General features: G+C 38.4%; 1 protein-coding gene across 10 annotated transcripts in view; it reads left to right on the top strand.

Moving 5' to 3' along the window:
* Window positions 1–26490, top strand: part of slmapa (sarcolemma associated protein a) — a 173928-nt gene that overhangs the window by 61636 nt on the left and 85802 nt on the right. For all 10 annotated transcript variants that reach the window (XM_069939609.1, XM_069939605.1, XM_069939606.1 and 7 more), the window contains exons 7-11: window positions 1784–1855; window positions 8118–8258; window positions 10309–10446; window positions 12885–13053; window positions 13679–13729. In XM_069939609.1, coding sequence (XP_069795710.1) covers window positions 1784–1855; window positions 8118–8258; window positions 10309–10446; window positions 12885–13053; window positions 13679–13729 — 571 coding nt within the window. The remainder of the gene's footprint in view (window positions 1–1783; window positions 1856–8117; window positions 8259–10308; window positions 10447–12884; window positions 13054–13678; window positions 13730–26490) is intronic.

Here is a 26490-nt window from a genome sequence, read left to right as displayed (position 1 = left end):
CATGTCTAAGGCATTTCTTTCCTACTTGACCAATTGTCTCTAATGAGTTTGTCTATTTTCCCCATAACTGGGTGGTTTTCCTTCAGGTGCTCCGGTTTCCTACCACATTGCAAAAATGTACAGGGTTTGTCAGTTAGTTGGTGTATTTGTGTGGCAACAGTTCGTGGGCTGAAAGTGCCTGTTTCTGTGCTGTATGACTAATTTTTTTTTAAAGTTCTCATTCAGTGGTAATGGTGCCAGATAAGTTCCTGTGCTTTCAGTGTTTGGTATGTTACGAACTAACAAATTTTGTTATGAACTAACAAAGGAACAGCAATGGAAAACTCATCAGACAATGGTAAAGTCAAAATAATAGTTTTTATTAAACTATCAATAACATTTCTTACTTAACTCTAACTTGATTCCTACTATGCGCAAATATAGATATGTGTGTGTCAAAATCCAAACCATTACAGTTAAGCTTGAGTCTGAAAAATTGATTTTAACCTTCAGCATCAAACATTTTGTGTTGCTTTAAGATTTTTAAATCGCAGTTCAGAAGTGATTATGAAGCACTTTTAAACATCATATCTTCAGATCTCTTTAAACTCGTGAGTCTTTTGATGAGTTGTCTTTCAAAGAGATTTTTCATACGAGTGTTTTCACAAGTTTCCCTCTATCTTGTTTGGATTATTTAACTGCGATCTTCATGATAGTTTCTTTCTTAATCAAGAGCGAAGTCGTCTTACTTTAAAGCCATTTATTCTGAGTATCTCGTATGCTAAGGATAATACAGTACAGAATAGCATCTCCCTCTCTCTCCAGAGACTACAGTTTCACCTCTGTGTCTTTCACAGGATGGTCAATTTCTTCAGACTGGTTTCCAAATGTCTGTCTCTCCCTTCAGTTATAGGTTTCTCTGAAATCAAGTGACATGACACCACCACTGTTTCAGTTTCATTTTTCTAAAACAAATCATAAAAGATGATATTTTTCCTTCCTTTAAATTATCAATTCACAACCATAAAAACATCTGATCTCATCTCTGTCCAAAAGGTTTAAGTGTAAATCCTGAGCATATGTCACTCAAGGAAGAATTGTTTAATTTCATAGCTGTTAGAACAATGCTCGTGTGTGTGTGTGTGTATTTATCCATTGTCCTGGAATCAATTAAGACCTACTTCAGTTCCATTATGATCTTATTATTGTAGACTTGGTGACTCCGAAATGAACACTCTCTCTGAGTCTCTGTAAATGTGATTGATATGACCTATGTGTGACCCTGTTCCTCATAACTAACTATCTATATCTATCTATATATATATATAGATAGATATAGATATATTTATTTATATATATCTATATATAGATATATAGATATATAAATCTATATCTATATTTATTTATATATCTATATATATAGATATATAAATCTATATCTATATTTATTTATATATATATATATGAAATAGAGTTTGGCATTAAACTAAAAATTACCACAAATCTGTTACAGGTAAAATATAAATGATCACTTTTCATTGCTAAATAACTGCTCATGTATTTAGAATGGAGATGAAACAAATTTAGATTTTAAAAAATAAACTGTTTCTTCCCTGTAAAATAAAACTTGCTTGCACTCTGCATTTCAGGAGATTATGCAGTTGTTAGTCTGAATTTGAATGGATTTTTGATGGTATTTACATTTATCAATCTGAATCAGAGAATTGTTTGGGGTTTTATAAATTATTTGGGCAACTTGCATTGAAGCTACATTTTCTCTGCAATTTTTCTGATTCTATTGCAGGCTTTAATAGATGAAGATAGATTGCTATCAAGGCTAGAAGTCATGGGCAACCAGCTACAAGCATACTCAAAAGTAAGCTGTATCCATTTTTTACCTTAGTACAAAATCTGAAATAAGTATCTGTGTTTGTAAAGAAGGGCTCACATTGTGATTCTTTCAACTGAATGTTGAAGCTTAAGTGGGATTTCAGTCTTCACTGGTGTGAAATTCCATGAACTTTGGCTGGTAAATAGATTTATCATAGAGGGAAGTAAATGTATTTTTGGGAAATATACGAATTGTCATTAGCTTACAGAATGTTGTGAAGACTTTATCCTTGCTTAAAATAGAATAGGTAACAGATTTGAAAATATGAATACAAAAAGAAAGGAAGAAAATGCATGGAAAATTAGCTTAAAATAGCTTCTTAAGATCTGAACCAAAGAGCAAGTTGACTGCTATTTTTGCTCTTGGTGAGAAAACAAGGTTCTGATTGAAATGCTCTGTGCAAAAGTAAATCAAGGAATTATATTTGTTGATACTCTGTTACCTAAAGGTTCTTGCTCTTTTTTGGTTGCTGCTTGATTTTTATTCTCTTTTACTTGGCTGCTTTGTCAATTTGAAATAATTTGCTTTATTCAGTTATTGTTTTATTTGGCATAACCTTCATTTTCAGTTAGATACAGTAAAAAAAAATTCAAATGCACATCCGAAATGCAGGTGATCCCTGTACCTCATGGTTGTATGGAAATTATTAAATCTCTGACTGTATGAAGAGTACCATTCTAAAATATTTAATTTTTTTTGTCATTTAAAATTATTCTCAACTCTGTTTCAGTTTTGTCAACAGTTCTTAATTCAACACCTAAGTAAAACTTCATGCTGCAGAAACAAAGTGTTCACATGTTACAGAAGTATTATAGCTTGTTTTTAACTAGCATAATTTAACAGTGTGAAAAGCAAGTTAATTGAATAATTGATGTACATTAAGTAAATTATTTGGATTAATTTGAGGTTCTCCACCAGGTTCCTTTGTGCTGTCAGATGATGATTATTGTAGTTTAAGGTCGCCTTCTTATTTCCTTCCAAATATGTAGCATATTACTACAGAGACATTTCTTCTGGACTTGAGGGTCTGCAATCAAAAGTGGATGCATGGTTTCCTAAGTTTTGGAAAGGATTCAGCAAATGCAAAAATCACTATCACTATTTAAGAAAGGAAGGAGACAGAAACAGTTCAAAGTTTTTACATCCACAAGCAGTCGTTCAGAATTTACTAAAAGTAGTAGCAGAATGTTTAAACAATCACTTATGCAATTAAGCAGAATTCATTGTTGTTATGAATGATAAATTGTCTTTAACAAATGTATTAGTCATTTTGTAGATACATCTGGGTGGATAAAGAGAAATCATTTGATTTTTATTTCAATTTTAAAGAGGCATTCCATAGATACCACATATAAAGTTATTACAAAAGAGAAGAACTTGTGTCACTGGGAGTAATATATGAGAGTGGATCAAGAATTGGCTATTTGAAACCGAATTTGGACATTTGGGGTTAATTTTAGGTTGACAAACTATTTTATCGGGCGCCACAGGGATAGTGTTTAATGGTGGAGAATCTGCTGTAAATGTACAGGGTTATGGTGAGGTTGCTGGGAATTTCTGTCACCTTATTTAAGTAGGGATATAGTTGCATTGGAAAGAGCTTAAAGAAGGTTCATCAATTACTGGGATGAAGAGGCTCTTCTGTGGGAAAGTTGTATAGAAAGAACATAAATTTATTGGAATCTGGATTGAATCCAGGTTGCTGTAGCTGTAAGGTGGCTGCACCATCTGTTCCATCCTTTCTCCTTGTTGCCAACCTCAGCCAAGGTTTGGTGACAAGGAAGTATTTGTCTTTTTTCAAATAGTATTACAATTTGATGATTGATTCTTGTGGAATATGAGAAGTAGAATATTTAGAGTTTTGAGTCAATAGAATAATGAAAGGTTTTTAAAAATTTTACCGGGAGGAAGAGCAGTGGAGAACAGCAAGTCTGAAAAGGAGAAGTAGTATGGTACTTTGGGCCAGGACAATGCTGTGGGAGGAACTAAAGGTTCAATGAGAGGGTCGAAAAAAAGAAGCTGAAAAATACAGTTGCTCTCTTAAATTAAGTTTAAATTTAGCTGGAATAATCTACACAATGGCAAGTTGGTGTAGAAAGCTGCGAGGATCCCTTGCCTAACACGTGAAGTTCTCGTATCCTATATACCTGCTTTGGAGGGGGTACAGAGGAAGATCACCAGATTGATTCCAAAGATGAGGGGATAAGCATGAGAGAAGAGATTAAGTCGTCCAGACTATACTCGCAGGAATTAAGAAGAATGACGAGATCTAACAGATTAGATATCTTGTTGATTCCTTTCGTAATTTCATTTATTACGGCAGGATGCAGGAAAGTTGTTTCCACTGGTCAGTGAGACTAGAAATCCGGAACATAGTGACAAGATTCAAGGGAGTTAAGGAGGAAGTTCTTTCCCCAGAATCTGCAGAGTTCTCTGCTCAAGGAAGCAGTAGGCTGCCTCGTTAAATATATTGAAGGCACGGATAGATAGATTTTTTCATGGAAGGGGAAAAAGCCAGGAAGGAAGGTGGAGCTGGGTCCACTGCCAGACTAGCCATATTTTTATTTGAATGGTGAAGCAGGCTCGATGGACCAGTTAGCCTATTGTTCCTATTTCACATGAGGCACTTCCATACAATAATGTGATCTCATTGTAAATTGTTAGGAGGAGGTTGCAGAACAAGCTCATCCTCAAAAACAGCTCAAGCAGGTACAACAACAACTACAGCAGGTATAATAATAACTCCACCAGGTACAGTAACAATTCCAGCAGTGGACCCATGAGCCAGGTAAAGAAGACCCGACCATGTGAAGGCAGAGGTGGGGGTCTACAGGTCAAGCTGAGACACCGGGACCTGAGGCTTTTACTCCCTACCATCCTCATGGCCAACGTACAGTTCTTGGAGAACAAACATGATGAACTCCAAGCCAGACTTCAACATTGGAGGGACATCAGGAAGTGCTGTGTGATGTGCTTTACGGAAACATGGTTAAAGGTGGACATTCCAGACGGACACAGCGCTGCAACCCAAGGGCTACACCCTCCATTTGTGCTGATTGAACACTGGTGTCTGAAAAAACCAGGGGAGACGGTGTTTGTGTCATCATCAGTTCATCATGGTGCACAGACATAACAGTCATATCCCAGACCTGCTTCCCTGACCTGGGACATCTGGCGATCAAGTGTTGTCCATTCTGCCTGACGAGGGAGTTCACGGCCATCATCCTGGTTGCAGTGTACATTTTGCCCCAGGCTAACGTCAGGCTGACACTGGAGGGACTGAGCTCTGTGATAAACAGCCATGACATGGTACATCCTGATGCTTCCCTGATCATTGTGGGAGACTTTCATCAGGCCATTCTGAAGAAATCTGAGGCATGGGGCTGCCTCAGCGACTACCACCCTGTAGCACTAACTTCCACTGAGATGAAATGTTTTGAGCGGCTGGTCATGGGCCAGAATTAACAAGTACAGAAGTAAAGATCTAGACTCACTGCAATTTGCCTATTGTCAGAATTGCTCCATGGCAGTGGCAATATCGCTGGCTCTCCACTCAGCTTTGGATTACCTCGAAAACAGCAATTCATACGCAAGGCTGCTCTTCATGGTGAAGAAGCTACAAACTCTAGGCCTCTGTACCCCGCTCTGCAACTGGATCCTTGATTTTCTCATTGGAAGACCACAGTCAGTTTGAATTGGAAACAACGTCTCCTCCTCACTGATCATCAAGACAGGTGCACCCAAGGATGTGTGCTTAGCCCACTCTTCTACTCGTTATATACCCACGACTGTGTGGCCAGGCACAATTCTATGCCATTTACAAGTTTGCCGATGACACCAGAGTTGTCAGCAGAATCAGAAAAGGCAGAGGAAATGTACAGGAGGGAAATGGATCAGCTCATTGAATAGTGTTACCAAAACATCCTTGAGCAAAACCAAGGAGATGATTGTGGACTTCACGAGGAAGTCAGAGGAACACGGCCCAGTCCTCAAGGGCTCAGTAGTGGAAAGGGTCTTCAAATTCCTGGGTGTCAACATCTCCAAGGATTTGTCCTGGAGCCTCCACATTGATGTAATAGCAAAAGAGGAGATTCAGTATGTCACCGAAGACTTTCGTAAAATTCTACAGGTGTTATATGGAGAGCGTTCTGGCTGGTTGCATCACTACCTGGTACGGAGGCACCAACTCTCAGGACAAGAATAAACTCCAGAGCGTTGTTAACTCAATCTGAGACATCACAGGCACCAGACTTCACTCCATTGAGGACATCTGCAAGTGGTGGTGTTTTAAAAAAAGCAGCCTCTATCCTCAAAGACCCCCCCACCACTCAGGCCATGCCCTCTTCACTCTGCTACCATCAGGGAAAAGGTACAAGAGCCTAAAGACAAGCACTCAGCGGAACAAGGACGGCTTCTTCCCCGCTGCCATCAGATTCCTGAATAATCAATGAACCAAAGACACTGCCTTACTTTTTGTGCATTATTATTGTTTTTTTTTATATATAGAAATGTTGTAAGATGGTTATAATATGAACATTTGCAATATGGTGGTGCAGCAAAACAAATTTTATGACTTGTTCATGACAATAAATTCTGATTCTGTAAAATTATGAAAAAGCATTGATATTCAGCAAAGCATTGCCTTCTGGCTGATGTGGAACTCTCATTTCTATCAAATATTTTGAATTGTTTGAATGTTTCTCATGTTCAAAAATCTGCAGAGCTATCGAAAGTTAATTTTTTTTTAATCCCAGAAATATTTTAAAATATTATTGCAAAATAACTAATATTCACCAAGGTTCTTCAGTCATTTCTGTCTATTACCCAGTCCTTGTTATCTGAGAGGGATAGAGTTGTGTACTTCAAGTGGGAAATCAAAAGATGAACAAATGCTACTTTGAATTTAATTCACCCCCCCTATATAAACATATATATATGCTCTAAAATATCACAAAAATATTAATATGCACAAGTAAACAGATTAGAATATTTAATTTTCCCATAAAAGTAATGGTATCACCAACAGACTTCAATTGAATTCATTGATACTGATGAGCAGTGATCAGTTGTGAAATCTCCAGATTCAGATGTGAAAATAAGACTGTTTGAGTACAGCATGGAGCTATTTGACACAAGTGGTTTGGTAACTGTTCACCAAATTTATTCCAATAATGACTGTTTCCTCAATGTGTACATGTATTTCGATGTATTCATTCAAAATTTAATTGAGGTTTGAAGCTGACTTAACGAGTACAGTGAAATCCCATTATAATGTGATAGTTGGGGGTCCAAAAAAAATCACATCGTGAATAAAGAGGGATTGTGCTAAATCGGGGTTCACGAAAAACAGTGGTTTCAAAAAAATAAAGAACACATGTACAATACTGTATATCCAATCATCTTTTTTATTTCTTACAATCATCATTTTATTTCTTAAAAAAGCGATCGAGTGTTCATTGCTTGAACGCAGCGTGTTGCTGGCGGCAAGCGAAATCCAAAATGCTTCAGAACTGGAGGATTTTTATTTGGTCCACTTCCTGGGTTTCCAGCCAATCTCGGCCAGCTTTGAAGTACTGAATGGCTTCAGACACTTTTGGGGGTGGGGGGTGGAGGCTCCTCCTGTGGTTCAGGAACCAGTGTTATGGAAACATTAGGGATAATCTCAGAGTCTATTAGGTGTTCATATCTTGGGCATGTCATCGGCAGTGTACCTCTGGTGTAAATCCTCTATTAATTTCAAACAGCATCTCTGCCTCACGCACCTCTTCATCTCTGAAGCCGTAGAATTCCTGCTCATCGTCATCATCTTCTTTGGTGGATTGTCAGAATGAAAAGGCTGGACCCCAGCATTTTTCCACACATAAGGAGCTGACTACTGCCCAGTCCTTCCCACCTAAGTGGCAAACTTCCTACATGTTTATGCTTTTTAGATAGTCTTCCAGCATTGTTGGTTCATCGATAATTCTACAAATTAATTCACGCCTGTAATTCTGCTTGAACGCGGAGGTGATCTCCTGATCTATAAGCTGGATCTTAGGTATAATGTTCTTAGTGATCTTTCCATCTCGGTTTATTAGGTTGGCAGCTTTGAGATCTAGCTTTTGCTTGCGCAAATGAGCGCAGACAGCAGGGACAAAAGTTTGTAAAACCAATCTTCAAAGATGACACTGGTCATCCAAGCACTGTTGCTATGCAGGTATTGTGCAGCAATATTTTAATCTACCTTATTACTTTCCATGCCTAACAGAACCAAACTGAAGATGGCATAAGGAAAGAGTTGGTGACATTACAAGAAGATAAGCATAGCTACGAGACAACAGCCAAAGAGTCCTTGAGGCGGGTCCTTCAGGAGAAAATAGAAGTAGTCCGGAAGCTATCAGAGGTGGAGGTAATTATTATTGATAAATGTATCTCTTTGAACAATATCTTGGAATATTGGATTCAGGCCAGTAAGATAATCTCGAAATGTTTAAATCTTGAAAATTTTATTTTTTATTTGCATCAATACATATATATATAATTCTTCATCATATAACAATACAATGTAATAAAAAGATACAAAATGATATATAATTTTTTTTATCCCCCCCAAAAATGGAGAGAGAATAGAGAAAAAAAACATCTGAATTTATTTATCATTCATTATTCATATATTCCTAACATATTATTCTATCCTGTACATATTAATTGGGAGGAGTGGGTGCTGTGGATGATGTGGATGGACTCTTACTGATGAAATCCATATATGGTTTCCAAATCATATAAAAATTCTCAGGATGATTCCTTAAATTATAAGTAAACTTTTCCATAGTATACAATTTTGAATTTCCGTATGCCATCTATCCAACCTTATAAAATTATCTGACTTCTGTGTAACTGCCAATACATTCCGTGCCACCACTATTGCTACACTCAAAAATTTTCATTGATATTTGTCTAACTTCAATTTAGTATCACCAAGCAAAAATATTCTAGGATATTTTGATATCTGGTATCTGTATCTTCATAATTTGTCCCAATAATATATTAAAGTCTTCCCAAAATGTCCCTACTTTTTCCCACTGTTTCTTTGTTACATCTGAAACATTTGTCAGAACTATTTGAATTGGGTCCATGTAATTTATATGGAGTGTAGTATAATTGGTATAAAAAATTATATTGTACCATTTGATATCTAACATTAATTGTACTGGTTATATACTCTCCTGGTACAATCTTGACTTTACAATCATGAATTTGTATATTTAAATCTTTTTCCTATTTTTTTTACTTGTATAGTTCATTTTTCTGCATTGTGTCTTGTAATTGTGTGTGTGTGTGTGTGTGTGTGTATGTATATATATGTATGTAAAAAATTTCTCAATAAATGTATAGATTATTAAATACTCATGGACTCTATTCTGGAAGTCTAAAATTCGCACCTAATTTCTTTTTTAAATATGACTTAAGCTGATAGTATGAAATAATATTTTTGGTATATTGTATTTCTCTTTCATTTGTTCAAAAGTCAAAAAAAAACCTAAGAAACAATCTTTTATTCTCTATCCCGTTATTATGCCCGATATCAAAGAAAGGATTATTTAAAGTCAAGGGAATAATGGATTCTGCTTTCACATCATCTTAGCTATTTGGTAGTTCTTAATTCCTTTTTCTATATGAATTCCATATCTTGAAAAATGTGGTTTAAATCTTGATACTTAAGCATATAAATCTTTTGCTCTGATTTATAGATACAAAATTGACATGCCTTATTGAAGTATAGATAAGAATAATATTTTTCTCCTAAGAACTAGATGCATAAATGGTTCACTGTCAAATGTAATTCTCTTAAAATAGTTGTAAGAATAATATAGAAAATTGTGATTTTTTTTAGAATATACATAATTTTTTTTGTAGTATGCATATGGCCAAATATTTGGGTAATTTCTACAATGGCATTTGTTTCTTTGTTGTGCTTTTTATGATGAATATTTTTTGAAGGAGGCCGTGTGTTAATGAAAGGTATTAAAGCAAGTAAATGGAATTGGGTCACATATCCTTGAATGACAGAGTAGCTTCAAGGGATCAAACAGCACACTGACTTTTCTGTGCTTTTGTACTAACTAGGTAATTGGCTTAGTTTTGAACTATTTCTGAGGGGCCTCAGATTTTCAAATTGAGCAGATTAATTAAAATGAGACCAAAATTACCTTGCCTATTTTGACATAGCATTTCAAATTGTGAATGTTCTCCCCTTGACTTATTTTTATTGAGATATAAAGAAAAGCGATATTTTGTGCCATTTATAATTCCTGCAAAGGGCAAATGAATGCTAAATTGAAATCATGCCTGTGTGAGTTTAAGAAGGTAACAGATGTTCTTTTTGGGGTCTGGAAGTATCCCAGATTAATGCATATATGCAATGTATATTATATATAATTCTTTATTTTAACGTATAGCGAAGCCTGAGTAACACTGAGGATGAATGCACCCATTTGAAGGAAATGAATGAGAGAACGCAAGAAGAACTAAGAGAATTGGCAAATAAATACAATGGAGCTGTAAATGAAATAAAAGAATTTTCAGACAAATTAAAGGTGAGCTTGAATATTTACATTGTTGACAAATTTTAAAATGAGGTCTTCCTCAATGATGGGAATGTTTTTCAAGTTTTTTACTTTTTAGGAAAAGAATGAGATGGTTGCTACATTAAGTTTTTCTGTTCAGGTGGATGGAAGGTACTTCAGCATTCAGTTTCTTAGTCTTTGTGGTTTTGATGGTGCATGATTATTGATTCGGACCAAAACAGAAACTATGGAGCTAAATACAATAAAAATGTTATTTTTAGTTTGTTTATTATAATTTGACTGTACATCTACAACCTGACGAAACAGAGTTTTTCCGGATTACGGTGTGCAAAGATACAAGCACAATACAGTACATAACCACCTAAAGGTATAATTTAAAATAAATATAAATATTTTTAGATGATTTACGCATACTATTCATCAATCTCGCAGCCTGTGAGAAGAAGCTATTTCCCAGCCTGGCAGTTCTGATTTTGATACTTGTGTAGCTCAAAGATACTGTGTGCTGGATGGAAATGATCTTCAAAATTATTTGAGCCCCATTTAAGCAACACTTCCAGTAAACGTCATCATCAGGGAGGGAGATCTCAATAATCTTCCCAGCGCTTTGATGATCCTCTCTATTGAGTTCCGGTCCAATGCTTTGAAGTTACCATATCGCACAATGATGCAGCCAGATAGAGGGCCCTCTTCATTGTGTTCCTGTAAAATGTTGTCAAGATTTGTAAGACAACTGACAGATGCACTAAACTGAAAGAATGGTTAGTGTTGAGCAAAAAGAAACCGCTAAAAGGCAATGCTGGAAATACAATACTGCAGATAGAGCTAAGAAAACACTGCAGGAAGAACTTGGTGACTCAGGCAATATCTGATCCAGGAATTGGACATTGATTCAAAACTGAAAGAGTAGAGCAAAGGTACCTAGTATAAAATGCTGAGAGGTAGAGTGGGACAATAGCTAGAAAGTGATAGATGCAGGTGAGTTGGAGTTAATTGCCAAATAGAACCAGGTGGGGAAGGATGGTGGAAATTCAGGTTAGGAGGTGATAAGTCGAGGTTGCAGATTATGGAATCTGATGAGAAAGGAAGGTGATGAGTTGGGTGACATGGAAGGCTGAGGGAAACAGTTGGGCAGGGGATTGAGAACCCTCTAGGTGATGTTGTGATGATTGATGGGAAAGGGGGAAGAAACTTGGTAAGAAGGGCTGTGGGACAGAGTTTGGAAAGAGGGACCAAGTGGAAAAAGTGTTTTGGAGTTCCCAATTGGAAGCCATTTTAAATTCTCTTCCTGTTCCCACACTGATCTATTTGTCCTTGGCCTCCTCCTCTATGTGGGTGAGGCCAAATATAGATCAAAAGAACATTGTCACATATTCCCCCTGGGTAGACTACACATAAGAACACGAACATTGAATTCTTCAGCTTCAAGTCACCCACCCTCTCTGTCCCTTTTTCTCTTTCCTTCTGATTGACCTAGGTATCAAACACCAGTCCTGTTTTCTAACACCTCCTCCTATTGTTCCCATTGGCTCACTATCCCTCTTTTATTTGGTTCCACAATTTGCCTTCCTTTATTATCAGTTTCTGTCATCTGCAATACTTTGTCTCCATTTTATCACCACCAGCCACTGTTGCTATTTCCACAGTTCATACCTCCATCTGACTCTATTTGCCCCATTCCATGCCCTCACCTCTTTGTTACTGAGTAACTCTCCTCTTTCAGTCCAAATGAAGAGTCTTGATTTGAAATAGTGGCTGTCCATTTCCCTGCACAGATTTAGTATGACCTCTGAGTTCCTCCAGTAATGTTTTTTGTTGCTAAAGGACAATGATGTACTGCCTTGTAATTGTAAAAAGGCAGCTGAGACGATTAAACAAGTTTTTCTCATTCTCTTTTCTGATCATGTGTTTTGCGTGATTTATCAATATTCAGTTGTTGAATTTGAAAAAGGATCGAGTTCGGTGTTGAGAATTTTGAACTGTCAAAAAAACCTGGGAGTTGGTTTCAGTGGAGGAAGGTGAATAATGAGCAAAACATTTTGGTTTGAAAAGAATTGACAAAACTGATTTGGGCAAGCTGAAATGTTCAGAAAGAAAAGCAAAATTGTCCACCAGAGAAATAAGGGGGACTATTGAATAAGATGCACAGAAAGCTATTAAATTAACAGCAGCAATATGCGTTCAAAAGAAACGTTAAAATTTTTTATATCAATCATAAGTGAAAGGGTGCAGCACCAACTATTTTTCTTGTGGCTTTAGTGTTGAAAAAAAAAATTTTAATTGATTTCTATTGGACTATTAACAAATGAAATAAATTCAGTTTAACATGAAAGAAAGCTGATGGTTAAATTACACTCACATCTTCAAAATTAGTTGATAATTTGTAAAACATTAACCAGATTTATTTCTTTTTAATTTAATGTGTAATTTTGTTTGTCTATGAGCAGCAAGCAGAAGGGAGACAAGAGGAGATTCAACAAAAGGGCCTATCTGAGAAAAAGGAGTTGCAGCACAGAATAGATGAAATGGAAGAGAAGGAGCAGGCACTTCAGGCTAGGATTGAAGCTCTGCAGGCTGACAATGACTTCACCAATGAAAGGCTTACTGCTTTACAAAGTAAGTTAAACCTGCAGCTATCCTCATGTCGTTGCTTAAAGGAAAATTAGTTTGAAAGAACCTCTGCCATCATCCATTACTTCACTCAGTGAAGTAATGGAGAGTATTTTTTTTTTAGCTAACAACTTGACCTCGCTGCTGCTGCTCTTTCTTTCACTTTGGCCTCACAACTTATACATTGTGTGTTCCATTCAACAAACCTTTTTCCTTCCTGATGCATTCTTGAAAATAGCTAACTACAATGTATATACAAGAAACTTTCCAAATTGCTTTTTCCTGTTATTGAATTCAATTTCTATCCTGTTGTTCTCTTTCACGTTGTTTTTGTCTCTCTAGTGAGAGAAAATAAATCACTCCTGATCTTGATTCATGACAGTAAACTTCCTCATGATCCTCTCAATTGTAGGTAACTTGAATTAGTGTTAATTTTTTTTTAAATGTTAAATTCTGCATTGTTTATTCAGACATTGACCTAATGTCATCAGTCATTGATAATACAATAATTACAATGGAAAAGTTGCATTTTCCATTCCATCTCCGATGTGTAACTTTTTCATTTGTGATGTATTTTTACTTCTGAATATAATTGAAATAAACTCAAATTCTCTTTTTTTTTCAATTGCAGTGAGGTTAGAACAACTTCAGGAGAAAAATATCAAAGAACACAACAGTATAGGTGAGTTTAATGGAAATGATTGAAATGTATCTGAGTGGTGCAGTGCTCAAGGTAATTGAATTGTTTTATTAGTTTACAAACCAATATCAATTTTGGACTACAATCTAGAGCAGTCATTCTCAATGTTGAGGCCACAGCACGTTAAGTAAAAACCTTGTTTTCACCTCACATAACATAAATATTTTTAATGTTTTTTTTTAATGTAGTGGGTAGGAGAGAAGTACGGAAGAAACCAAAATTTGATAGCTTCACAGGGAAGGTGGCCCGTAAACTTTGAGAAGAGTCCAAGGGGGCCACACCTGAGAAAAGGATGAGAATGGCTGATCTAGAACAGATGATTTTAATGTTTTTTAAACTTGGTTTGTGTAATGTCTTTTGTTTCAAACATCAAGAAAGATTTCTTATGCCATCACTGGTTCAATTTGCAAAATCATTCACTGGATGATATTGTGAAATTCTGTTATTATTTCCAAATATGTTGTCTAATTAGGGCCAAAATTAATAAAATTATTTATCTAACACAACCTGCTTTTAAAGACTGCATCTGACAAAACCTTGAGAAATTTATTTGATTTCTCCAGTCTATGGAAATGTTCGTGACTTGTTCACCCAAGACACCCACTACTGTGCAAGGTAAATTTATTATCCATTGTGCTGAGATTGAATGATCAAACAGAGTTATTGCATTGTTATTTATTGTATCTGAGGTTGCTCAATAAGCAGCAGAGAGGTTCTGATGTAAGATGGTGTGTTCAACTTTATCGAAGGCTACAGATAAGTTGAGAAGAATGAGGACCCTGTAGTAGTAATTTTGGATGTTATTTGTTGTTTTACTAGTGACTTCCGATGATGTTGTACAGTGCAGGGGTAGGTGTTGATATCCGTTTGGTGAGGTTCAAATGTTTCATTGTGGGGCTGATGAACACAAATTTGGAGACACTAACTTGCTCAGGTACTTGAGGGACAACAGCCATAGTCCAACCAGTCACAAATTCATGCCAGTTGTCTTTGCGTAACTGATAAATTTTCAAAGCTCAAATGATTTTGATGATCTCCTTAGTAGCTGAAATGTAGGAATTACTAATGGGAGACAGGAAAGTATCAGAAATGCTGAATCAGTATTTCGTCTGTCTTCACAGAGAATATTTAAATGAAATGGCAGACAATGAACAAAAAAAGAGATTGAAGATTGGTTAGCTTGTAGTAACTAAAAAGAGCTACTTTGAAGTTGTCAAACTGGAACTCGTGGACTGCATCAGGGATTGGTGCTGCAATCTAAATTCTTTGGATTCCATGTTAACAATATAGAGGCAGAGTGATGTATCCAACTTTGTCCACAACACAAAAAAAAGGTTAAAACTTGTATCTTCTCCTTTTCCTTTATTTTTAATGTATTCAAATGCCTGCAATTTTTTTGTGATAATCCAAACTTTAAGTTCCCCACCACAAGCCCCATTATTTCCATTGCTACTTATTTTATACTTGCATAAATAAAAGCTTCCGCAATTAACTTTAATATGCATTTTCAAATATTTGTTCATAACTTACTTTTGGACTTTGTATTTGCCTTTTGTTTGCCAGGTTTCCATGTTACCCAGAAGTCGAGCTTCAGCCTTTTAATCTATGTACTATTCCTTAATGGAGTACTATTGTACTATTCAGAGCATTTCCCATGTTTGTCATAGTTTACCCATTCAATCTTCTCATTGTCATTTTGTTTCTGAGCCAAAATTTGCTTCATTAAAACTTTAAATCATGGTTACTAACTTTTCCTTGTACTTCTCAAGCCAAATATTAAATTCAAATTACGTAGAAGTGTAAAGTTTCCATTGTTGTCACGTAATATTACATTTAGAATGTAACATACATGAAATTCTTTAACTTTTGTCTATCGTAATGCAGATAGTCGCCACTTTGTCCAGCTCCCCTCACAGAAACCTACAGGCCCTGGTGTTCCTAGGCGGTCTCCCCTCCAAGTACTATCCAGGCCTGAGCCTGCTTCCAAGATCAGGCACTCAGGCATATTCAGGCTATTAGGCTTCTGCAAATCAATTTGTTAACTAATGTTAACTTGAAAATGTATGACAAAATTAATTGCTGAAGCTTTTATTTATGAGTATAAAATAGGTAGCAATGGAAATAATGGAGCTTGTGGTGGGATACTTAGAGTTTGGACTACCACGAAAAAAAATTGCTGGTGTTTGAATTAATTTTGGTTTGGCACTCCTTACTCAGTTTTCAAATATGTTGTTCTAAAAATGACATTGATGACATTAAGTCAGTCAGGAATTAAAAATCACATTTGTTTCTTTTACTTTCTTCCCTTTTTCTTCATTATTTTTTCTCCTTGTTCATCTCATCTGTTGTATGGGTTTTTGTATATAAATTTTATCAGACGTTGGCATCCTTTTTATTTGGATCGATCAGTGTTCCTTATTATCATTTGAAATAATTTTGGATGCTTCTGATTTAAGTTATTGCTGCACTGTAAATTTCAAGCATGTTATTTCTCATTTGTGAAGTTGTGCAAATTCAGATGGAAGTTATTGATCAATTTTGGGGAAAGTATTGCAGGTTGGTTTATACAAAGAATGTAGCTTCAGTGTTTGTTGCTATATCTTTGGCTTGGCTTCACGGACGAACATTTATGAAGGGATATGTCCACGTCTGCTGCAGACTCGTTGGTGACTGACAAGTCCGATGCAGGACAGGCAGGCACGGTTGCAGCGGTTGCAAGGGATAATTGGTTGGTTGGGTATTGGGTTTTTCCTCCTTTATCTTTTGTCAATGAGGTGGGCTCTGCGGTCTTCTTCAATGGAGGTTTCTGCCCACCGAACTGTGAGGTGCCAAGATGCACGGTTTGAGGCGATATCAGCCCACTGGCGCTGGTCAATGTGGCAGGCACCAAGAGATTTCAAGCAGTCCTTGTACCTCTTCTTTGGTGCACCTCTGTCTCAGTGGCCAGTGGAGAGCTCGCCATAGAACACGATCTTGGGAAGGCGATGGTCCTCCATTCTGGAGACGTGACCCACCCAGCACAGTTGGGTCTTCAGCAGCATGGATTCGATGCTTGCGGACTCTGCCAGCTCGAGTACTTCAATGTTGGTGATGAAGTCATTCCAATGAATGTTGAGGATGGAATGGAGACAGCGCTGATGGAAGCGTTCTAGGAGCCGTAGGTGATGCCGGTAGAGGACCCATGATTCGGAGCTGAACAGGAGTGTGGGTATGACAACGGCTCTGTACTCGCTGATCTTTGTGTGATTCTTCAGGTGGTTGTTTTTCCAGACTCTTTTGTGTAGTCTTCCAAAGGCGCTATTTGCCTTGGCGAGTCTGTTGTCTATCTCTTTGTCGATCCTTGCATCAGATGAAATGGTGCAGCCGAGGTAGGTAAACTGGTTGAACGTTTTGAGTTCTATGTGCCTGATGGAGATGTGTGGGGGCTGGTAGTCATGGTGGGGAGCTGGCTGATGGAGAACCACAGTTTTCTTCAGGCTGACTTCCAGGCCAAACATTTTGGCAGTTTCCGCAAAACTGAACGTCATGCGCTGGAGAGCTGACTCTGAATGGGCAACTAAAGCGGCATCGTCTGCAAAGAGTAGTTCACAGACAAGTTGCTCTTGTGTCTTGGTGTGAGCTTGCAGGCGCCTCAGATTGAAGAGACTGCCATCCGTGCGGTACCGGATGTAAACAGCGTCTTCATTGTTGAGGTCTTTCATGGCTTGTTTCAGCATCATGCTGAAGAAGATAGTAAAGAGGGTTGGTGCAAGGACGCAGCCTTGCTTCACGCTGTTGTCAATGGAGAATGGTTCGGAGAGCTCATTGCTGTATCTGACCCGACCTTGTTGGTTTTCGTGCAGTTGGAAAACCATGTTGAGGAACTTGGGGTGGCATCTGAGGCGCTCTAGTATTTGCCAAAGCCCTTTCCTGCTCACGGTGTCAAAGGCTTTGGTGAGGTCAACAAAGGTGATGTAGAGTCCATTGTTTTGTTCTCTGCACTTTTCTTGGAGCTGTCTGAGGGCAAAGACCATGTTATATATACACAGTGAAAACCTCATTATCAGGTACCTACAGGCATCGTGGATGTTAAAGATGTGAATTTTCCGGTTGACTGAGACTTGCTCTTCCAATGCCTAACGAAGAGACCTGCATTAAGAATACCATATTTTCACTCCTATTTCTTTGGCTTGGCTTCGCGGACGAAGATTTATGGAGGGGGTAAAAAGTCCACGTCAGCTGCATGCTCGTTTGTGGCTGACAAGTCCGATGCGGGACAGGCAGACACGATTGCAGCGGTTGCAGGGGAAAATTGGTTGGTTGGGGTTGGGTGTTGGGTTTTTCCTCCTTTGCCTTTTGTCAGTGAGGTGGGCTCTGCGGTCTTCTTCAAAGGAGGTTGCTGCCCGCCAAACTGTGAGGCGCCAAGATGCACAGTTTGAGGCGTTATCAGCCCACTGGCGGTGGTCAATGTGGCAGGCACCAAGAGATTTCTTTAGGCAGTCCTTGTACCTTTTCTTTGGTGCACCTCTGTCACGGTGGCCAGTGGAGAGCTCACCATATAACACGATCTTGGGAAGGCGATGGTCCTCCATTCTGGAGACGTGACCCATCCAGCGCAGCTGGATCTTCAGCAGCGTGGACTCGATGCTGTCGACCTCTGCCATCTCGAGTACTTCGACGTTAGGGATGTAAGCGCTCCAATGGATGTTGAGGATGGAGCGGAGACAACGCTGGTGGAAGCGCCACCAGCGTTTCACTCCTATAACGCACATGCAATTAACACACAGAGATGCATGCAACGCATAATATCTGAAATGATGTAAAAATGTTCTTGTATAGTGCACATGCATATACCACATGCGTGTAGTATTAGTTGGTTCTGCCCAGCACCTTCGTAATATGTCGTATAAAAGTCACAAAAAACAAAGCGATACCTGCGCAAATATTATCAGCCTGTATAGCTATCACCTATATTCCGTCTAGCCTAATCAGCCATAATCCAAAAATTTGTATAAAAGGCCCTCGCATTTTGTGCTCCACACATTTTACCTTTGAGATCTAGAGTAGTTTTGACAATGTGAGGAATCAAATGCATATCTTACACCGTCAATTTCAAACTGAAAGTAGTTATGAGAGCAAGAGAGTTCGAGGTTGGCGAATCATCCATTCGTGAATGGAAGAAAGAAAAATATATACTTGAGAAGATGAATTCACGAAAAAGTGCATGTCGTGGCCCCAAAACTGAATGGTCCCAGTTAGAGTCTGACTTGAAGGAGTGGGTTCTTAGTTGTAGAGAAAAAAATCAGGGTTGTTTCTACTGTAGATGAAAGTGAAGCTTTTGGCGTGTGAAAGAGGCTTCCCAGATTTCAAGGCAGGTTTCCCCCTGGATATCAAAGTATGAAGCAAAACGGATTGTCAGTCGGTACTAGAACAACTATAGGTCAGCGACTTCCCGATGATTGGTCACTCACAAAAGCCATTGATTTTCACCACCAATGAAATTTTTGAACTTAGAATCACACCTGCAGATATCATTAATGTGGATGAAGTCCCGATCAGTTTGCAGATGATCATGAAGAAGACAAATAAACAATGGTATTATTTTATTTGTTATTTCAGATGGGTTTTTTTTTAACCTCAACATGTTGTTCAGCATTTTACTTGTTATTTCAGATGCATTTTTTGACTTCAGTGTTCTTTTTCGATAGTTCCATTCAAGCGATTTAAAAATAAATTTTAATGTAGAACCAGTTGATGCTCAATTAACTTTAATTTTATATTCAACATGTAAAAAAAAGTTCTGGTATAGCACGCTTACAGAGATAATACGTGGTGGGTTACCCAGTTTGTAAAAAAACATATAAGGTCTGTGTTATGTGCATGAAAATCTGGTTAAAAGTTTAAAAGACAAAAAGTAAATTGAAAAAAAATCTGTATTATACTCTTTAGTTATTTAAAGTTCACTTTAATCAGCTAAATCCTAAAACTTGCAAAATTTAATATCAAAATCCAATTGCTGGTGCTGTAACAATGTTGCACTAACTGCAATGCTAACCATGCCACCATCGTAATTAACCCCTCCCTCGCTCTGATAACTCCACTCACCTCCATGCAAGTGTCCTAGTCAGGCTCTTGGTGCACCTTCCTTCAAATTCGAATCTCTTTCGCAAGCGCTGTAACAGTGTTATGCGAGCTAACCACGCTACTGCCATAATTAACTCTGCCACTCTCCCCCCCCCCCCCGCCCCCCCCAGGTTACAGATAAAGCCTTACTAATATATGTAATAATATTCTAGTAAAGATGAAGACTCTTACCAGGCAGGAATAGGGAGACACTTTGGGTGAGTTGCCATTAGTGGCGAGTGACATCGGCTGGCTCTTCATCTTGGGCGCGGCCATTTTATTCAAACAACTTTATTGAAACTTTATTCAAAAAGCTGCTATGGGCAGGGTATGACGTGGCACTCCGCTGGCTGAATATTTGCTCCCATCTACACCATGAGGTTATGTGTTGCTTTGGAGAACACTTACTTTAACAATTTTAAACTTTTATTTAAAACTTTATTTATTCTTATTTATTTTAAATTATATTTATTCGTTTATTTCCTTGATTTTTTTTTAAAGTTTCCAGTTGATTGTGTGCTGGATAATGGGAATTTTACTGTACCAAAGTTTCTTGCATTACTTGGTGAAACGTTATTACTGTGCGGTAGAATTAAAATTTATGATCCTGCATGTGACATTGTAGAATTAAAGTATGGTTACCAGCAGAGGGTGCTATATACTCACTACCATTATCACAACTCGTATCATTTTATTCCTATGCCTGCTCCACTTTCTTGGAACAGTAATTAGAAAGACTCAACTCAGAAGAATTTGGAAAACTTAAGCCTTCATTAATAAATTTGCCACTTTTCATCTTCATGGTCTCTGATTATTTTGTTTTCTCTCTTCTTCCCCCACTCCTCCCATCTCTAATACTACTTCAGTTCCCTAACCCATATCTATTACCACCTATATACTACTACCTTTCGTAGCCTTGCTATTTTATTTAAATCACAGATTAGATTAGCATACTGACGAGCTTGCATTTCTCACCATATCCCCCTTCTCCTGCCCACACCCACTTCCTTTCGTTTAATCTGCTGGGAGAAAAAAATACCCCACCCAATTCACTTATTTTTGTACCTCCAAATTCTTGGCAGCCTGGTCATTGGTGCACTATCTCTTCAGTTGCTAGTATGCTGAATGGCCTTTGTAACTCATTCAAACTATTGCTCCCTCATCATGACAAATCCCTCAGAGCAGCTGCCTCTTCTCTCCCTCGTCAAAGGGAAACAGCATCATGGAATATAATGCATTCCTAGGCTCCATGACAGATGATGTTGTTGACAATGAGAAATGAAAAGGTAGAGATTTTTTCTAATTCTGTACATTTATTTAAAAATAAGAGACTGGTGTGGAACATGGGTTCCTGACAGATGGACAGAATTTATTAAGGGGAGTAAAGAAATGAAAGAAACTGAACTATTTTTTGTGTCTGTCTTCAGAGAAGAAGATACAAATAGAAACTGCCATCAAAACTGGCAGATTACAAGTTAGGGAAGATTGAGAAAGTAAGAGAAGTCAGTATCTAAAAATAAATGTATTAGTGAAGTTGGTAAGATGGAAAAGCAATAAATCCCAAATATACAAATGGTGTCCATTTTGGAGTATTGAAAGTGATGGTTATAGATAATGGATGCATTGATTATTGACAAATTAGAGCCCATGAAATTGGGGACAATCTACTAGCACGTAATGAGAAATGGTTAATCAACAGAAACTAAGGAGTAAGAACATGTAAATCTTTCTCGTATTGGCGGGCAATTACTAATTTATTATCACCAAATAGATGCCTGGCTTGTTACAATCTTATCAGTGATTTCTGTGATATGGTTGTGACAAATGTAATGTTTCTAAGTTTTCTGATATAAAACTAAATGCCTGTTAAAGAAGTTGCCATATTGAGAGAATGCAAGAAATTACGTTTTTGCCCATAGATGCTGCCTGATCAGCTGAGTTCCTCCATCATCTCTTTGTTTGCTCCAGATTTCACCATGTGCAGTTTGAGGAGAAGTTGAGAAAACTGAACCCATATAGAACCGTAGAGCGCTACAGCACAGAAAACAAGCCATTTGGCCCTTCCACTCTGTGCTGACCATTATTTCACTAGTCCCATTGACCTGCTCCAATTCCATAACCCTCTAGACTTCTCCCATCCATGTAATTATCCAATTTATTCTTAAAATTCAAGGTTTAGCCCATATTCACCATACTAGATGGCAGCTCATTCCACACTCCCAGAGTGAAGAATTTTCCCCTAATGCTCCCCCTAAACCTTTCCCCTTTCATCTTAAAACTATAACCTCTTGTATTTATCTCCCTCAATCTGTGGAAAAACTTACTTGCATCCACTCTGTCTATACCTCTCATAATCTTGTTAACCTCTATCAAATCTCCCCTCATTCTTCTTTGCTCCAAGGAATAAAGTCCTACCTGTTTAATCTTTCCCTGTAACTCAACTCCTGAAGATCTGCAACATCCTAATAAATCTTCTCTGCACTCTTTCAATCATATTGATAACCTTCCTGTAGTTAGTTGAACAGAACTGCACACAATACTCCAATTTGGTCTCACCAATAGCTTAAACAATTTCAACATAACGTCCCAATTCATGTACTCAATACTTGGATTTATAAAGGCTAAGATGCCAAAAACTTTCTTTACAACCCTATCCACCTTCGACACCACCTTCAGGGAACAATGTATCTGTTTTCCCAGATCTCTTTGCTCCTCTGCACTCCTCAGTGCCCTACCATTTACTACCTTGGTTTGCCCTTCCAAAATGTATCACCTCACAGTTGTCTGCATTAAATTCTATCTGCCATTTTTTGACCCATTCTCCCAGTTGGTTCAAATCCCTTTGTAAGCTTTAAAGATTTTCCTCGCTGTCCACAATGCTTCCTATGTTTATGTCATCAGCAAATTTGCTGATCCAATTTATCACATTATCATCCGAATTGTTGATATAGACTACAAACAACACCAATCCCTAAGGCATGTTACCAATCTCAGGCCTCCAGTCTGAGAAGCAGCCTTCCACTACAACAATGTTTTCTCCCACACAGCCAATTACAAATCCAGTTTACAAAATCTCCATGGATACCTAGTGTCTGAACCTTCTGAACTAACTTCCCATGTGGGACCTTGTCAAAGGCTTTTCTAAAGTCCATGTAGACAACATCTACAGTCTTTCTTTCATAAATAAAAAAAAAACTGAAAGATTTGTTAAACATTATCTACCAAGCACAAAGCTATGCTGACTGTCCTTGATTACCCCATGGCTGTCAAAATACTTATATATTCTGTCTCTCAGAACTCCTTCCAATTATTTACCTACTACTGACGTCAGGCTCACCGACCTTTAATTACCTGGTTTATTTTTGGAGCCTCTTTTTAAACAATGGGACAACATGAGCTTTCCCTCAATCCTCTGGCACCTCATCTGTGATTAAGGGCATTTTGAGGGACTATCATATCCAGCCCAGGTGATTTATCTACCTTTATTCACTCTTACAAATGAGCAATAATCTCATTAAAACTAAGAATTCTTACAGGACTGACATATCAGATGTAGATAGTATGTTAATTCTTGTAGCGGAGTCTTGAACCAGGGATTAGAATTTCTGAATAAGTGCTTAGTCCAAGGGTCTCCAAAGTAGTTAATATCTATCCCTGGGGCTTGATAGAGCAATCCAAGGGCTTTACGGTTTTTAAAATCTGTACATTGTTGAAAGCATTTTTATATCTGAATTTTCCATAATCTGTTCTTCGTGAAATCAGTGATTCTTGTATTATTATTGTGGGAACAATCTCCTTGATCATCGTCATATAGATTGCACTTTCTGTAGAGGCTGTAGAATTGTGCAGTTTTCTCTTTTGATTCTGAATAAATTCGACTTCACTGAACTTCATCATTGTGAAGCTGATGAAAAGTTCTACTTCAATCCAACTACTTCATAGCTGCAAATGGTGGTGAGTGAGAAACAAAATCACTGACTAATAGCTCACCAATCTCTTGACTTTTAATCAGAAGTTAAGTTCTATCTATTATTGTACTCTTGTCAGACTTTGGTTAGGTTGGGAGAATTTTATTTTCCCTGAGAGGCTGTTGATCAGACAAATTAACAGCTTTGTATGTACCTTTTTTTTAATTCACTTTTCTTTTTAAATTCACCTTAGTGAGTTTGAATTTGCATTTTCTTAATTATTATTTTGTTAATAACCTGAATAATAATATATCTTAATAATCTCTTTGGCTTGGCTTCGCGGACGAAGATTTATGGAGGGGGTAAAAAGTCCACGTCAGCTGAAGGCTCGTTTGTGGCTGACAAGTCCGATGCGGGACAGGCAGACACGGTTGCAGCGGTTGCAGGGGAAAATTGGTTGGTTGGGGTTGGGTGTTGGGTTTTTCCTCCTTTGCCTTTTGTCAGTGAGGTGGGCTCTGCGATCTTCTTCAAAGGAGGTTGCTGCCCGCCAAACTGTGAGGTGCCAAGATGCTCGGTTTGAGGCGTTATCAGCCCACTGGCGGTGGTCAATGTGGCAGGCACCAAGAGATTTCTTTAGGCAGTCCTTGTACCTTTTCTTTGGTGCACCTCTGTCACGGTGGCCAGTGGAGAGCTTGCCATATAACACGATCTTGGGAAGGCGATGGTCCTCCATTCTGGAGACGTGACCCATCCAGCGCATATAATCTAGTGTCTACATATCTCATAGTGTAACCCAAATTATAGAATCTTGATGTACAAAGGTAATCATTCAGCTCATTATCCCTGCGCTAGCTTTAGAAAGAGCTACTCAATTCATGGTACTAGGAGTAAAATACGAGAATCTGCAGATACCGTGGTTGAAATAAAAGCACAATGCTGGAAAAACTCAGCAGATGAAACTTTATAGAGCCAAAGATAAATAGCCAACGTTTTTGGCTTGAGCCTTTCATCAAGGTACGGAGAAAATGTGAGTAGGAGCCCGAACAAAATGATAAGGGGAGAGGGAGGCAGGGGAGGAGCACAGTCTCACAGGCAGGAGGTAAGAGGTGAATAAGGGAAGGAGAGCACACCAGCAAACAAGGGGGGGGGGGGGGGGCGATGGCTATGAATGAAGAGGGAAAGGAGTGGAGAACTGGAGGAAAGAAGACGGGAGATGGAGAAGAGAGATGAAGAACATGGAGTAGGCTAGCAGAAACCAGAGAAGTCAATGTTAATGCCATCATGCTGGAGAGCGCCTCGACAGAACATTAGGTGTTGGTCCTCCAATTTACGTGTCGTCTTGGTTTGACAGTATATGATGCAGACAGAGCGAAGATACTCAGCGAGGCGATCTCCCAGGCTGCCTTCATGCTTTCAGTCTCTCTGATGTAGAGAAGACCATGACGGAAGCTCTGGATGCAGTAGATGAATCCCACGGATAAACAAGTGAACTTTTGCTTCAATTGGAAGGACTTTTTAAGACCCCTGAACAGTGGTAAGGGAAGAGGTGTAGGTGCAGGTGTGGCACTTCCCGCAACCATGGGGGAAGATGTCAAGGGGCAATTAATAGGAAGGGATGAGTGGACAAAGGAATCACAGAGGAAGAGGTCCCTATGAAAGGCAGAGAGGGGAGGAGAGGGAAGATATGTCTGGTGGTGGGATCATGTTATAGGCGGGGGAAATTAGGTAGAGTAATGTGTTGGATATGGAGACTGGTAGGGTGATCGGTGAGGGCAAGTAGAATCCTATTTTGTTGCATCTGGGAAAGAGGGGGCCAGGGCAAATGAATGGGAAATGGAGGAGATGCAGGTCAGCGCTGAGTTGATGGTGGAAGGGAAATCATGTTTTTAGAAGAAGGAAGTCAATTTGCATGATCTGGACTGGAAGACCAAATACAAAAGAGACAGAGAAATTGAAAGAAAGGAAAAGAAACATTGCAGGGGACTGGATGAGAAGAAGTGTAGCTGAGGTAGTTGTGGGAGTTAGATGGTTTGTAAAAAAAATTCATGTACAAAGCTTGTCTCCCAAAATGGAGGCAGATCAAGAAATGGTAGTGTTGCTGGAAGATGGACCAAGTGAATTTGAAGTTGGGGTGCAGAAAAATGAATGGAGTTGACGAGGTCATCAAGGGTGAATGAGGCAGCATCGATGTAATCAATATAGCGGAGGAAGTGTTGAGGGGCCTTGTCTGTGGAGGCTTGGAGCATGAATTGCTCTACAAAGCTGACAAACAAGCAGACATAGCTCAGACCCATTCAGATATCCATGGCAACTTCTTTGATTTGGAGGAAGGGGATGAATCAATGGAGAAGTTAAGGGTGAGAACAAGTTCTGCTAGGCAAAGGAGGGTGGTGATGGAGGGTGACTGGTTAAGTTTTTGTTGTCAAGAAAGAAACAAAGAGCATTGACCCCTTCTGTTTAGTGGATGGATGTGTAAAGAGATTGGATGTTCATAGTGAAAATGAGGCGATCAAGTTTGGGAAATTGGAAGTCATTGAAGAGAAGGAGGGCATGTAGGATATCGTTGATGTAGATGGGAGGAATTGGACCATGGGAAAAAAGATGGAGATGAGATAACATGATTCTAGTTCAGAAGGGCAAGAGCATGCAGAGAGAATGGGTCTACCTGGATAATGGGGTATCTTGGATAGGAGGTAGAAATGGGCAATATAGGGATGGGAAGCAAAAAGGTAG

Source organism: Narcine bancroftii, chromosome 5 (assembly GCF_036971445.1).
Source record: "Narcine bancroftii isolate sNarBan1 chromosome 5, sNarBan1.hap1, whole genome shotgun sequence".
Classification (NCBI taxonomy): Eukaryota; Metazoa; Chordata; class Chondrichthyes; order Torpediniformes; family Narcinidae; genus Narcine; species Narcine bancroftii.
This window is presented reverse-complemented; position numbering and strand designations above follow the sequence as displayed.